Raw genomic sequence first — 17,136 nt, 5'->3', positions numbered from 1 at the left:
TCAGTTCACCCCACTCCAATCCATGCAGCTCATCCCACTCAAATCCACTTTAGTCACATCCACCACTCCCCCACTCCACTTCAGTCCAATCCAGTTCACCCAACACCAGTTCCGTCTAATCCAGCCCTCTCCAGTTCATTCTAATCCACCCTACTCCAGTCCAATTCACCCCATGCAAATACACCCCAATCTAATCTACCCCACTCTAATCTAATCTAATCTACCCCAATCCAATCCACCCGAATCCAACCCACCTCACCCCATTTAAATCCAGCCCACTCCAATCCACCCCATCCAGTCCACCCAACTCTACTTTAATTCAATTCATCCCACTCTGCTCCAGTCCACCACGACTACTATAGTCCACTCTAACCCACTCCACTCTACAACACTGCACTCTGACACTCTGTCACTGAACCACTGAACTCTACTCAACTCTATGAGACTCTCCTCCAACAAATCCACTCTGCAATACTACTCCCCCACTCCACCCTGACACACTATGCCACTTACTTCTAGCCATGATGAACAGCAGCTACACTGGTGTACAACATGACAAAAACACATTGTGAAGCCAATAGCTCTTGTATAGGCGAGACCTATTGGTGTTGCAAATGCTTGTTATAAGGTGTACGTTGCCCAGTGATACTCTGTCCTCTACTTTCCATTGTCAATTGCAGTGTCAGCTGCCACACAAGGTTGAAAATGGGAAAGAGAATGTATGCTGTATGACACGCTCTTGTGTGCAGTTCAAATGCACACGATTCTGAACTAACATCTATAGAAGTAGTTTTCGAGAAGCACTTATGGGCTGAGGGTAATGGGGTACCTTTGTTTCTGTATACAGGCTAAACCCTTTCCCGGATCCATCAATTGAGATTGGTAATTCCATCTAAGCAAACGGTTATGTCTATGCATGCCTGAATGCAGCGGTCAGCTTAAACTTGACCAATTAGGTTTTACCGAGTTTCTGGCATCCTTTGTGTAGCGTTGTAATAACTGTTCTGACCTTAGAGCATAAGTGCACACCATTCTACTTAAATGGGCGAGAGCAGGATGTGAGACGTCACTCCTTAACTCTGCTGTCTAAGCAACCAGACATATCCACACACAAACAGTGAGGTACAATAAAGTTGATAGCTTGTTATCTGATTTAATGTCAGTAACACTCAATGCAAAAAATATGGAAACATAAATCTTTTTATAGGAAATGTATATATTACTATGTGCAAGCATCTTCCTATCTATAATATAAGACCAAAAAAGCACACCTAATAAATGCATTTCACTTCACAAACAAATATTACAAGTCTTCAAAAAATGTATTGGTTCATGTTAAGGTGAAGTAAGATTGGCGCTCCTGAGAAAAGTTTCGAATAAATTAAGTTAATGAATTCTGTTCTAATTGATTACGATGTATTGAGGGTAAACTGGTAGTAATTATCTCGAGGAGGCACTGCGTTCTTTTTCAAGGCCCCTCCTTTGTGCAGTTACTGCAGACCTGATCAATGTATTATTTACGAGTTCTGAGGGTCCAAGCGCGGCTAATACTAGTAAATGTGCCATATGCTGTAGTTTCCAAACCTGGGCACCACCAAACTTAGATCTCACATTTATGGTTATGCTCTTACACCGCCTACTCCATGGTGCTTACAGGTGAGTGTATGTGTTTTGCTTACTTGAGACAGTCTTTATATGGAGTTTCATCTGGTCTTCTACAGATTGTTGTCAATCAGGAAACACCAAACAGGCATTCAGGGTGATGGGTAAGTTTGACTGTTTATCTGACTCTTCTTGTAATAATGACTGTTCTTTTTTGTTCCAGCTATCCAGTTGCAATTTTGTAACAATTTACAGTTGTCAGTGGGTCTTATCTTACAGTTACCCAGAAGGTCAGCACTCCTGGACATTACTTGAACTCCACTGCCAACACATTATTGTTTAAAGTCTCATAATTCTTTGTGCTACCTCCTCGGATAGGATGTAGAGAATTTATCAGCCTATTAGTGCTTAATCCAGTCTCTTAATACATGATCCTTTCTTAAGCTAATGCGAATCCCTGTCCACTTTTAAGTGTGTGGCATACCTTCATGTCGATGAAACTATGTGCTCAGGGGAATTAATCTAACTTCTTAATTTTACTTGACTCTTCTGTGCGTCTGGTGGGAATACTGTTCAAAGGTTTTCCAGAAAAGACCACAGGGCAGGAAGTAGCTGGATCCATCATTCTCGCTTACTGATTCCATTGCACTGCATGGACAGGAAGAAGCCATCCAGTGTAATGGCAGGGCATTTATCCTCATCATGGAAATTATAGTTCGCTGTTCTCCATTTGGTAAGGTGCGTATCTGATTTGTTAATGAAGAGGATTGACCTTCTGTGGGAGTGGCTGCTGGCAAGTCTTGTGCTGCTGTGTGTGTTGCTGGAATTTTTAATCCACTTTGCTTGGGAAGGGTAAATCCAGGCCTAGCTCTTTACTTCAGAAGACCTTCATTAATGTGGGCTTATATGTAGCTGCTGCTTCAAGGGGCCTTTGATGCCTCCTTTTCTTCCTATGCTCATATGAGTTCCGTCCGGTCTCCCTCCTCTTCTTCCTTATCCCTTACTGCACATGTACTTTATTCCATCTTTCCACACCGTACTTGGGCTGGGGTGAGTGCTCGCTGTCTGCTGGACCAGTCGCTGCTCAGGCTTTTGGTCATTTTCTCCAGATGCCACCTACTTCTTCCTCCTCTTACCTTCTCTTGTGCTCCAGTTCATTCTCAGACCCCTGAATCCTGCTTCATCTTCCTCTGCTCACTTGAAGTCGGCCTACCCTGCCTCCTGGGCTGTGTTCATGGTGGCTCCAGGTGTATGCCGGCATCCGTTTCGCCCACAACAGCCATGTGTTTTCTGTATCTTCATGGTTTACATCACCTTCCACACTCCACCTCTTCAGAGTTTGCATTATGCTTGAGGCTGCCCTTTCCCTATGAACACTTGGAGATATTGTAGCTGTGGTTTAATTGGGGTTTCAATGAATCACCAAAGTCGTCGTCTTCCATTCATGTGACTTCCATTATATGTGGCCTCTGCCACAGAAGCAGTTCTATTCTCGTTTCTTCCCCTTTGTGTCCCTTTCCCTTCATTTCCTTTGCTTTTCCCCAAATTCTTTCTTTCTGGCCCTGGCTTCTCTGTTTCCTGTATAGAGGGCTTCTAGATTTACGAAATTTTGCAGCAGCACCGCTTTTCACGTAATTATAGATTTGCCACTTAACCCATCATGTGCTGCATTAATTGCAGATTTTTATATAAAAAAAGTGTTTCTTGAACAGACAGTTCAAACGTTAATTAAACGAGCGGTACATGTTGATGCACAGCGGCGAGCCCATTGTAAAGGTTGACTTGGCCCCCTTTCTGTTGCTTATTGCTGTATTTTGGCTTAAACTGGTACTAATGTGGTCCTCCCCTGCTGCACAATTTCAGTGACCCTGCCCATATCTCACCCGCTCAGAGTAACGCAGACTTGGCACTGACTCGCCCTACAGCGTTCACCGTCCAGCTCATTTTCAAGGTCAAGAGGCTGGCTATGGCATCTTTGACTTCTCCACTGTGCCGATCATGGTACCGCCCCATGCTTAGCTCTTCATCTCTTCCCTGCTTAGCACATGATTGACCCTATGTGACATGAGTCTGTTCTGCTACTTTTAATCCCACCCTTTGGCTCGCATTGGAATCTAATTTGCACTTGTGGCTACTGGACTTCCTCCTACTTGTTCTGTAGGAACAGAATTTTGCATTGTTACTATCTTACTGTAGATGTCCTGTAAGGGAAAGTAGATTGCATTGTTACTACCTTACTGTACATCTTCTGTAGGGTAAAGGAGGTTCCATAGTTGCTACCTTACTACACCTCTTCTGTAAGGGAAAGGAGGTTTCATTGTTGCTACCTTACTACACCTCTTCTGTAAGGGAAAGGAGGTTTCATTGTTGCTACCTTACTACACCTCTTCTGTAAGGGAAAGGAGGTTTAGTTTTTTTTTTTTTGTAAATTCTCTTTATTGGCATTTGAACATCCAGGTGGTACAGGAGCCACCCTTCCGCTTACGACATAATGAGGCGTACTGGTCCGGGTACATTGGCCACCATCTCAGAACCACCGTCTTGCCTTGAGACCAGCCAATATACTGTCCATACACGTCGGAACACACAGTGACACTATTTCGTGATGACGTACCCCTTTATGTTCCCCCTCCCCCTTTCCTGGGCTCCATCCTGTGTCCTTCCTCGGTTGTCTGGCTCCGCAGCCTTTCCTCATACTTTCTCGAACTTCCATGGACAGCCTCGGGCCTGATACACTTGTTTTTCGGTCCTCCTGCACAAGCCTAAGTTGGAGCCTATGCTTGCAGCGTCTGTGACTTTTCCTGCCCCCATTGTCTAATGATAGGAGTTGCATTGTTGGTGTCTTACCGTACCTCTTCCGTAAGGTAAAGGAGGATGCTTCCTTGCTATACCTCTTCTGTAAATTAAAGGAGGTTGCATTGCTGCTACCTTACTATGCCTGTTCTGTAAGGGAAATTAGGTTGCATTGTTGCTCTCTCACAACACCTTCCTTGCTATACCTGTTCTGTAAATTAAAGGAGGTTGCATTGCTGCTACCTTACTATGCCTGTCCTGTAAGGGAAAGAAGGTTGCATTGTTGATACCTTATTGTATCTGTTCTGTAAGCGGAAGGAGAGTGCATTGCTGCTACCTTGCTCTACCTGTTCTGTAAGGGAAAGGAGGTTGCATTGTAGGAGGTTGCACTGTTGGCTACCTTACCATACCCGCTCTGTTAGTGGAAGGATGTTGCATTTTTGTTATACTTGCTATACCTGTTATGTTAGGGAAAGAAGGTTAATTGTTGCTTCCTTACTCTTCCTGTTATGTAAGTTAAAGGAGGGTGGATTGTTGTTACCTTTCAGTACCTTTTCTGTAAGAGAAAGAAGGTCTCCTGGACATCTTAACATCAATAACTCTTAGTGTGGCTAGAAATTAAGATCAACATAAATAGGTGGTGGCTTTAGTTTCTTTTGTTAGATGGAACTTTGGAATTCACAAGTTTTCAGGTTTAGCATTGTTTGGGCATCAGTTACTTAATTATTGCAAAAACGTACTTTTCCTGATGGTTGTCCGTTAAGTGGGCGTGCGTATATTGGACTGGTGTGTTTAGTCAGGTTTATCAATCGCAATATAACACACAAAGACATGAGTATGCGTAATCTACTCCCACGGTTGGCTGCACTGTTGAAGCGCTGCTAATTCGCAAACGTATTTGACCTGCGTGTGCGTAATTATAAGGAATATTATTGACTGCCACAGCTGATGTCTATTTTTTTTAGGTTTAGACAGTTTGTGAATTATCCTTTTTTCGTTCTAGTGACTTTTAATTTAAAAACTCGTTTTTATTTTACCATCCCCCTGCCCCCTGTAAAATGAGATACGTTGATGCACTTTACAAAACAAAGAAGGTTTATTTATGTTCAGATACTGTAATAAATACCTTTGGCTTAGAAAAACAGGAATCTGGCCTTATAGGTATTTATCAAATATGACATAGTTCCTTCTAAAAATCACTAGAAAAAACAATTACCTTCCTTTGCTACTCTTCATTTCCTTAGTCTGTCTTTGTATTTATGGCCTCAAACTATTTTAGTCTTGTACATCTTCTTGTGTTTATTTGTATTCATGAGTGTAAAAATGTGACCGAAAAATTTGTAATTTTGCTTTTCAGAATTGGTGATGCTTTTGGAATGGTGGTCGGGAACTGATTGCACCCTCTACACTGACATGCAGAGTTTTAAAAAATATGGGAAAGAGAGCGCCATTGTCATTCTCAACCACAACTTTGAAATCGACTTCCTCTGCGGGTGGAACTTCTGCGAAAAATTTGGAATGCTAGGGGTGAGTTTCAGCCTTGCTGAGGATATGTTTTAGATATCCAGGTAATTGTTAAAAGTCTCTGCGCTTGCCTCTGTTGTCTGCTGTGCTTCACGCAGCACTTTCTTATAATTGTAAAACATAGAAAGGAATATTTTTAAGATTAGATTAATTTTTATTTCTTCTTTCTGTTTCTTTCCCACGATTTCTTTGAAGGAGATTTGTTTTTATTAAAGTTTTATAGTCATGCTTACTCATAGAACACCTGTAACTTACCTCCGATGAATGGTATTAACATGTCTTCTGAACTTTGATCTCAGATTGTGTCTGTCTGGACGGACAGCTAATCATTTTGGCCAGCCATTTACTGTTCATGGATAATTTATCGTTTTAACATTTTCAAGACTTTTGTCTCTTTGTTTTTTTTTTTTTTTTTTTACTTGTTTACGAAGAAATTTGGGTCGATTCCCTTCATATAAGATCACTCCTTGCGGCTCTTTTTATTCCATCCTCACTAAAGGTACCTGTTGATTTAGGAGGCTGACCAGTGAAGTACATTGCTCCTGGTTGGGTGTTGTGCCCTATATCTATACTACTTATGCATGAACGTCAATCGACCTAAGGGCCAGGGATAGCGGAAGTGGCATCTCACCCCGTTTGACTTATACATTTACTCAACCACGGATGCTTGCACAATCACACATACACACACATTTCTCCACATAATACACTCTCAACTGCATTCATGCACACAGCATACATATAAAAGCATTTTTATTTCTTACCTAAGCTGCCAGGGAGAGTTATATTCTAGCTAATTGTACTCTATTTTTTATTACACTAATAGTGAATAATATAGCGTTATTCACTATTAGAATAATAAAAAAATGATAAAACAAACAAGGAGATTGGCGCGCCAACCGATGTCCATAAGGACGATGTGCCCCTGTGTCTCTGGCACTGACCCAGGGATCGCAATTGTAGGCCCATGGGTCGCAGCTGCCACCCCGGCGACCCGTAAATGACGCCCATGTACTTATGTATGTGTTCCTGAATAAAGATTTATCCTCCTTAACAGGGGGAGTCCGGCATGATTCATGGATACTGTGGGCTTTCTGTGGATGTTCGATTCCTATCTTTTGTATACAGTTCACAAGAATCCTTCCTGGTTCAAGAAGGAAGCACAGCTTACATGAACGGGGTAGTGCTATGTGTGCTTGTAAATAGCCAGTATCTGAAGTTGAGTTTTTCAATGCTGCTCTCCTCCGCCTCACTGCTGGTGTGTGAAATTTGCAATTATTTTTGTGCAAAATACACTTAATTCGTCTGGAAGAGTGTGTACTTTGCAGAATACATTTTATTTGTATCTTGGATATCCTTTCTCTGCATGGTTATGCCTTGCTTAAAAATAGTCGATGAAATACTGATAGTACACTGATTTTATTAGAAAATATCTCTCCGCAGGAGAGTTTGTAGTGAGCACAAATGAACCTAAATTCCTCAGTATGCGAACTTGGCACGTTTTGCGCAAAACGAAATTTGGAATTTTTGTGAGATTTTGTTGGTGTAATATAACAATGTTGTAGAACCCACGTTTCCCCTTAACGTCCCATCCAACTACTGGAAAATTATTACACATTTGGAGCCCTTACTTTCAGGACACTTTCAATGTAAGCGGTGGAAACAATGTAAATTAAATTACATCCCTTCAGAATATTTCTGGATGTTCTTGGTCAGCAATTTTATTTTTCCAGTAAGACAGAAAAAGCCATTAATTCCATTATACGGAGTATTCGTTTTCAGCCATATCCTCGTTCTGTATCATGGATCAGGTTTACTTACTAAGGCCATTACTGGTGCTTCCTAAATAACCCTGTTAATGGTTGGGTCTAATGATATCTGGATAATGCACCAAATGTACCACACTAGGTGAGCGATGCTACGATTTAAAGAGGGAATTGTGGCTATCTTACTCTCTGCATTAAAACTATTTATGGCAGAGAGTCTCATAGGTGAAGTTATTCAAAGTGTGTATTATATACAGTGTTGCTGAAAACATTTTAGTATTGATTTTTATCGATACCCTTCAACTCCTCACTGTGATCTAGTAGTGATTTTCAAACTTCGCCTAGCGAATGCCTCAAATGGCATGCCCGACAATTACTGGTAGAGGTCTCTGAAAAAATAGTCTGGTGCCCGATAATGAACTGTAGGCTTTGCGATTTAAGCCGGACGACTGGTGCCCAAGGGTCCTGCACCGTGTTTGGTTAGCTGCTGTATCATGCTCATGTGACATTTGCTGCGTTCATTGGTGGTGGTGTTAAAAACGATGCCCTGCTTTAACAGAAAACAATTCCAAGCCTGGAATTTGCGGTTATGTTCCAGTTGGGCCACAATGTTGGGTCTGTTATGTAACCGAGGGCCGCATTGATGGTCGGTGGTGGTTGGGAAGGGGGCAGAGGGGTTGGCTTGGGTGGGTAGTTTGGTGGGTATAGAGGAAGTTCAATTTATATATATATATATATATATATATATATATATATATATATATATATACTGGCTGAACTATACACTGTGAAACCAGAAAACCTGGGATTAATCCTAGCTTCCCAACTTTACCAAGTTGTGTGATCCTAGGCAACTGTTTTATTTCACTTCCCCTCTTTTTCTTCATTACCACATATAAGAGGACCTCAAAATACATTACTTCAGGATGTGCACTGTACAAAACCGTCTCCTGTGTTTGATTTATTAAACTATAATGTTGTTTACCTACAAGAGGAACCCAGGTCACCCAGAGGGTGCGACTAACAAGTGACTTGCCTTTTAGTTCACTGTTGGTGTTGATGTCTAGTTGGGTGAAGAACCAAGTAAACAACAACTCAGGTCTGCTGTTGACCGGGGGGGGTACATGGGTCAGAAGGGCTGCATGCTGCCCTGGGCCATACTTTGAGTATCACAGCTGTATACCTTGTCTGAAATGTTTCATCAGATGTAAAGTGGATCAGATCGCATTGTTTCATATCCAATTACAATTTATTGCATGAGGCAGTAGAATGCAACTACGTTCAAATAATCGAAAATGCTTAGGCCGGGGTCCCAGGCCTCCAGTAATGACTAGGTGGCGGGCCCCTGGGTTCTATTAATGATTAAGGTGGGTTCATAGAAGTCAACAGGTTAAGAACCACTGATGCAGTGAGTTTAATATAGTGGCAGAGCATACATTGGATCTTTGTGTTTGCTATAAATGTACATATAGTCTGCTAAAAATGATTGTGAGCTGTGCAGTAAATATATTATTGCATTTTTATAAAACTTTTTGCAAAAGGGTCAACATCAAACATTTTGCATTTCTCTGTCAACTCGATAAAATGTGGCATTATGAACATCATAAACTCTGCATGTAGTTCTAATGTAGAGAATAAAGCCTTCTCATTTTTCAAATAAAGCCTGAGCCCCCAGGCGTATTTGATAGAAGTTGCAAGGACAATTAATTAGTTCCGACATGTATTCATTTACTAACTCGCTTATAACATTGTTACACTGAATTGCATCTCTAAAAAAGAATATATATAACCCAAATGGTTTTATAAAGTAAATTAAGAATCAATAACTCTTTATTACCAGTTGGAAAGAAACCATTGTCTCAAGGTGTAAATAAAATTGATTTTATGGGACAAGTAAACTTCTCACATTGGCAGGTGGTCTGGTGAGAAATGGATCATATATGAGTGAGGAATTGGATCTGTAAAAATCTAGACAAGATTGGACCCCACAGATGAAGAAGGAACTAGAAATACCTTCTTCCTCTCTCGCTCTCTCTTTCTCTCTCTCAATATATAAATATATCTATCTATCTATATTTTCTAACAAAAGATGGAATCAGTTGCTTAAAAACAGTTTACTTTAATGTATTACCTGCGGAGAAATCCCCCTCTTCGGTGGCATGTGTAGCTGCAGATACACATGCTGTGCATTATCCTGCCATCTAGTGTTGGACTCGGAGTGTTACAAGTTGTTTTTCTTCAAAGAAGTCTTTTCGAGTCACGAGACCGAGTGACTCCTCCCTTTCGGCTCCATTGCGCATGGACGTCGACTCCATCTTAGATTGTTTTCTTTCTGCCATCAGGTTCGGACGTGTTCCTCTTCGCTCCGTATTTCGATTCGGGAAAGTTAGCTAAATTATCGAAAATTCGACTGTATTGTTATCATTCGGAACCGGGTTAGTGTTAGTGTATCGGCACCGACATCAAGAGCGCTCCGGCGGCCCTTTGGGGCTTCCACTCTTCACCAAGGCTTGGTCGGCCCGACCACACCCGTCGTCCCAGACTAATGGACCGAACCCCCTTCCGCTTCTGTCCTAAGTGTCATTCAAAGTATCCTTAAACAGACCAGCATCAGGTCTGTAATCTGTGTTTATCACCTGAACACAGGGGGGATACTTGCGAGGCTTGTCGAGCGTTTTGATCGAAAAAGACCCTAAGAGATCGACGAGCAAGAAGACTGCAAATGGCGTCGACACCGAAAGAGCAACTCGACGTCGGAGAGGAGGAAAGCATTTCCATCCAGGGGACGGACTCGGACGAATCCGAAAGTGACCGAACCTCGACGGTGCAAAGAACAGTGAGTAAACCTGCCCCGTCTAAAACTCACACAAAGACATTTAAGACCATGGGGATGCCACCACCAACAGGCCATGGCTTAACCCACCGAAAAGAAGGTGACCTAACATCGGCACCAAAAAAGGCCAGAGAATTGCCTAAGACATCCGACTCCGGCACCGAATGATCTCGACACCGAGAGTTCGACTCACTCAAAGTGAGAAAAATATCTTTGCAACCAAAAAAGACTATATTTGAAACCTCGGTACTGAAAAAAGCGGCTTCGGAGCTTTAAGAGCCGAAAAGAAGCTCTTATACAGAAGAGCAAGGACTTTCCAGCCAAATGAAGGAAAGACATAGATTTGAGCAGGAATTAAGTATGGAAGAACCGGACCATACACAAAGGAGGTTATATATCCAGAAAGGGACTGGAAAAATACAAACTTTACTTCCAATCAAATCTAAAAGGAAACTTGCATTTCAGGAGACAGAAATGCAGCCTAAGGCAAAGGTGGTTAGAGACAAATCCCCACCACCAAGGGTCTCACCACAACCGTCCCCACCGCACTCACCACAATTGTCACCAGTGGGAACACCTCCAATGCAGTCACCCACACATACTGGGATGACACAGGATGATGCTGATGCATGGGACTTATATGATGCACCAGTATCGGATAACAGTCCGGATTGTTATCCAACAAAGCCGTCACCTCCAAAAGACAGTACTGCATATACGCAGGTACTATCCAGGGTTAGCTACGTTCCACAACGTAGCGATGCACACAGAGCCAGTGGAGGATGATTTCCTGTTTAACACCTTGGCCTACACCCACGCTTCCTATCAGAGTCTGCCAATGCTCCCGAGCATGCTCAAACACGCGAAACAGGTCTTCCAGGAGACGGTTAAGGGAAGGGCTATCACTCCTAGGGTTGAGAAGAAGTACAGACCTCCCCCAACAGATCCTGTGTTCATAACACAACAACTTACACCAGACTCAGTGGTTGTAGGAGCAGCAAGAAAGAGAGCAAACTCTCAATCGAAAGAAGGCGCTCCACCGCCTGACAAAGAAAGCAGAAAGTTTGACGCAGTGGGCAAACGAGTGGCAGCACAAGCAGCCAATCAATGGCGGATTGCAAATTCGCAAGCCCTATTTTCTCGCTACGACAGGGCACACTGGGACGAGATGCAACACATCATACAGCACTTGCCCAGGGAACACCAGAAACTTGCTCAACAGGTTGTGGAAGAAGGACTGGCCATATCTAACAACTAGATAAGGTCCGCACTAGACTCGGCAGACACGGCAGCACGAACGGGCAACACGTCGGTAACCATTTGCAGACATGCATGGTTAAGAAGTTCTGGATTCAAACCAGAGATCCAACAAGCGGTGTTGAACATGCCATTTAATCAAGAACAATTGTTTGGGCCGGAAGTTGACACAGCAATTGAGAAGTGAAAAAAAGACACGGACACGGCCAAAGCCTTGGGCGCGCTCTATTCCCCACAAGCCAGAGACAACTTTAGGAAACCACAATTCAGAGGAGGTTTTCGACAACAAACATCAGAGCCTTCCACCTCTCAAACCACACCCACCTATCAGGCACAATATCAAAGGGGAGGGTTTCGTGGTTCCTATAGAGGACAATTCCCAAGAGGAAGGGGAAAGTTCCAAGCAACCAAACCAAGCCAGACCAAACAGTGACTTCAATGTCACAAAACCCCAACACTTGTCACCAGTGGGGGGTAGGTTAACCACATATTATCAAAACTGGACACATATTACCACAGACGCATGTGTCCTATCAATTATCCAACATGGTTATTGCATAGAATTCACAAAATTCCCGCCAGATGTGCCACCAAGAACACACAATCTGTCCAAACAACACTTAGACCTATTACAAATAGAGGTCCAAGCACTACTACAAAAACAAGCAATAGAGCTTGTGCCCAATCGTCAGAAAGGAACAGGCGTCTGCTCACTATATTTCCTAATTCCAAAAAAGGACAAAACGTTAAGACCTATCTTAGATCTCAGAACACTGAATCTCTTCATCAAATCAGACCACTTCCACATGGTAACACTTCAAGACGTGGTTCCCTTACTAAAAAAGGAGGAATACATGACAACATTAGATCTCAAGGATGCGTATTTCCACATACCCATCCATCCTTCTCACAGAAAATACTTAAGGTTTGTAATGCACGGCGTACACTATCAATTCAAAGTGCTACCGTTCGGGATAACAACGGCCCCAAGGGTATTCACAAAATGCCTAGCAGTAGTAGCCGCTCACATAAGGAGACAGCACATGCACGTATTCCCATATTTAGACGACTGGCTAATAAAAACCAACACTCAACAACAGAGTCTTATTCACACGCAATACGTCATAGAAACTCTACACAAACTAGGGTTCTCATAAATTACCAGAAATCACATCTACAACCATCCCAAATACAACAATACTTGGGAGCAACACTCAACACACAAAGGGCAACACACTCGTCACAACTGTGTCTCTTTGCACAAAAGATTTGGCATTGGGCAATTCACAATCACATTCGCCTGATAGCACAATTCATACCAGGCATTCAGAATCAGTTAGCCGACAATCTCAGTCGAGATCGCCAGCAAACTCACGAATGGGAGATTCATCCCCAGATCCTACAGGATCACTTCCTCTGATGGGGAACACCAAACATAGACCTATTCGCAACGAAAGAAAAAGCAAAATGCCAAAACTTCGCGTCCAGGTACCCACACCCTCAATCCAAGGGCAATGCACTATGGATCAGTTGGTCAGGGATATTTGCTTACGCTTTTCCCCCTCTCCCACTCATTCCTTATCTGGTCAACAAACTAAGTCAAAACAAACTCAAACTAATACTCATAGCACCAACCTGGGCTCGCCAACCATGGTACACAACACTGTTGGACTTATCAGTAGTACCCCAGATCAAATTACCAAACATACCAGATCTGTAAACACAACACAAACAACAGATCAGACAACCAAATCCAGCATCGCTCAATCTAGCAATCTGGCTCCTGAAGTCTTAGAATTCGGACATTTAAATCTTACACAAGAGTCAGTAGCAGACTTGACTACAGCAACGCACTCTACACAGGCATCCCAACGAAAGACATCAAACGACTCCAACGCATACAGAACGCATCCGCCCGCCTGATCCTCGACATACCCCGCCGAGGTCACATCTCCCCCCACCTGAAGGACCTCCACTGGCTCCCGGTGGATAAAAGGATCACCTTCAAACTCCTCACCCACGCACACAAGGCACTACACAACACCGGACCCACCTACCTAAACACCAGACTCAACTTCTACATTCCCACACGTCAACTCCGCTCCGCCATACCTCGCCCTCGCCTTCGTCCCCCGTATCCAGCGCAAGACCTCTGGTGGCAGATCCTTCTCCTTCCTCGCCGCCAAGACCTGGAACTCTCTCCCCACCTCACTACGCCAGACCCAGGACCTCCTCACCTTCAGGAGACTCCTCAAGACATGGCTCTTCGAACGCTAGCAGCACCCCTCCCCCCCCCTCCCCCTTCCCCCGGCGCCTCGAAACCCTGTCGGGTACATAGCGCGCTTTATAAATTCACTGATTGATTGATTGAGTGAATGGAGGTCGTTAAACAAGCAAGAAAACCTACAACAAGACATTGTTATGCAAACAAATGGAAAAGATTTGTTTGCTACTGCCACACTAATCAGATTCAACCACTACATGCCTCCACAAAGGACATCATAAGCTACTTATTACACTTACAAAAGTCTAATCTAGCATTCTCTTCCATTAAAATACATCTCACTGCAATATCTGCCTATCTGCAGATTACACATACAACATCGCTTTTTAGAATCCCAGTCATTAAAGCATTTATAGAGGGACTAAAAAGAATCATACCACCAGTACCTTTGTGGAACCTTAATATTGTATTAACACGACTCATGGGCCCACCATTCGAACCCATGCATTCTTGTGAAATGCAATATCTGACTTGGAAAGTAGCCTTTCTAATAGCTATTACATCACTTAGAAGAGTAAGTGAGATACAAGCATTTACTATTCAAGAACCCTTTATACAAATACATAAACATAAAGTGGTTCTCCGTACAAATCCGAAATTCTTACCAATGGTCATATCACCATTCCACCTAAATCAAACTGTGGAACTCCCAGTCTTCTTTCCGCAACCAGGCTCAGTAGGCGAAAGAGCCTTACATACATTAGACATAAAAAGAGCACTAATGTATTACATTGACAGAACAAAACAATTTCGTAAAACAAAACAATTGTTTGTAGCCTTCCAAAACCCTCATGCAGGTAATCCTATATCCAAACAAGGCATCGCCAGATGGATAGTTAAATGTATTCAAACTTGCTATATTAAAGCAAGAAGATTACACCAAGACCACATTCCACTAGGAAAAAAGGCGCCACAATGGCTTTTCTTGGGAATATACCTATGACAGAAATTTGTAAGGCAGCCACCTGGTCTACGCCTCATACATTTACAAAGCATTACTGTGTAGATGTGTTAGCAACACAACAAGCTACAGTAGGACAGGCTGTATTAAGAACCTTATTTCAAACAACTTCAACTCCTACATGCTAAACCACCGCTTTTTGGGGAGATTACTGCTTGGTAGTCTATGCACAGCATGTGTATCTGCAGCTACACATGCCACCGAACGGAAAATGTCACTTGCCCAGTGTACATCTGTTTGTGGCATGAGACGCTGCAGATTCACATGCGCCCTCCCACCTCCCCGGTAGCCTGTAGCCGTTCTTAGTTGAATGAAAATTGAAAATTTGTAAATAAATATTCTTTTGATACACATTAAGTATATACATACCTACTCCATTGCATGGGCACCTCTGATATACTCACAACTCCTACCTCACCCTCTGTGGGAAAAACAATCTAAGATGGAGTCGACGCCCATGCGCAATGGAGCCGAAAGGGAGAAGTCCCTCGGTCTCGTGACTCGAAAAGACTTCTTCGAAGAAAAACAACTTGTAACACTCCGAGCCCAACACTAGATGGCAGGATAATGCACAGCATGTGAATCTGCAGCGTCTCATGCCACGAACAGATGTACACTGGGTAAGTGACATTTTCCTTATCAGGAAAGCTGACTTTCAAATTATGTCAGTGGGCAGAGAAGGCTCTGGAACGTGTTTTACTGTTACAGAGTCCAATCATCTTTGCCTTTTCCCACCGTTTGAAAATTCGTTTTTCCTGATTTACTGTGTGTGAAGGAACTTACCAATTGCACTCTTCTACGGTGTCGAGCACAGAACTACAGTACATGATTCAGTCCCTCTTAATGACTCCCAGACAGCCACTGAGGAGTAATTGAGGTTAAATACACTCCTGATCTGTGAAGGACATTATAGCTGTGCTCACACCTCAAGCTTCAAGGCTTACCTTTGAGATGGATGCTTCCATACCTGATTATTTCAAGGAATTCAATAAAATGCAAGAGGGCTTCCCCTAAACAAACATCAATATTCGATTATTTCATGAACCCTTCTAAATTCAAGCAGGTTCGCCAGATCCACTTCCCCAAAAAAGACAGGATTGAAATGCATCAACAATCCCACTAAGATGCCTTGCTTAACATACACAATAACAAGTGAGCATAACAAGGACATTTGATGAATTAGCCCAGTGCCCCTAATGATTCTTTGATATTCTTTTATTTTTTATTCCCCTGCTGCACAGTGGATTGAATGGGAACCAACCTGACAACACTACAATTCTCCTTTCATTTCATTGTTTAATTAACGTTGTAGTGGTGTTGTGCCCTAACGAGTTTTCTGATCATTGTTAACAAATATTATGTTTCATTTTGAATTCACAGTCTTTCCACTGGTAATGGTTTTCTTATATCTACAAACTAGCCAAAAGGATTACTGCTTTATGATTTTGTATCCCTCCTTTTCCCACTGACATTATTTGAAAATGAGTTTTGGCTGATGACTTATTTTGAAGATATTTAATGAACATGAACTGTTTTTGAGCAACTAATTACATCTTTTGTTCTAACATACAATTATAGAGAGGGACATGTAGAAAGGATTTTTTGGTTTTTGAGCATGTTAAGAACATTGTCCCTAATGTTTACTTCTTCTTCCCCCCTAGGGGCTCAGCGTGGGTCACCCTCAAATCATTCCCCACTATGACCCATTCCTGTAAATCAGTGAATGAGTGACTATAACATTTCTGAATCTCTGCAGCTGAAGAGAGGCGCCCTGCCAAAAAGCAGCACTAGCCACAACTATCTTTCTCAACGGTAAATGAAAAAGAGGAAAGACTTAAGCTTTTCTGAAACACCGTATTATTAGAGAGCAGGTGAGGGTCCAGAGGAAAACTGTTCCAAAGCATAGCCTCAAGACATCAAAAATATCTACAACCAATTTATACAGGTACTCTTCGGGTACTCTCAGGAGGGAATAGATGATGATCTTAGGTTGGGACCCATGGCATAGAAACAAAGCAGCACAAACACTAGAAGAAGGAGTTTAATTGAATGGCTCAAGATCCAACCTTACACTCGCACATAAACTGTACACCATTATTCCAGAAGTGGCTAGTAC

The 17,136-nt window shown here is 42.6% G+C and overlaps 1 protein-coding gene across 3 annotated transcripts in view; it reads left to right on the top strand.

Moving 5' to 3' along the window:
• Positions 1-17,136, top strand: part of AGPAT4 (1-acylglycerol-3-phosphate O-acyltransferase 4) — a 332,031-nt gene that overhangs the window by 186,278 nt on the left and 128,617 nt on the right. For all 3 annotated transcript variants that reach the window (XM_069234500.1, XM_069234498.1, XM_069234501.1), the window contains one exon: positions 5,753-5,922. In XM_069234500.1, the coding sequence (XP_069090601.1) occupies positions 5,753-5,922 (170 nt within the window). The remainder of the gene's footprint in view (positions 1-5,752; positions 5,923-17,136) is intronic.

Source organism: Pleurodeles waltl, chromosome 5, assembly GCF_031143425.1.
Source record: "Pleurodeles waltl isolate 20211129_DDA chromosome 5, aPleWal1.hap1.20221129, whole genome shotgun sequence".
Lineage (NCBI taxonomy): Eukaryota > Metazoa > Chordata > Amphibia > Caudata > Salamandridae > Pleurodeles > Pleurodeles waltl.
Note: the sequence above shows the minus strand (reverse complement) of the source record. Positions and strands in the feature narration are given on the sequence as shown.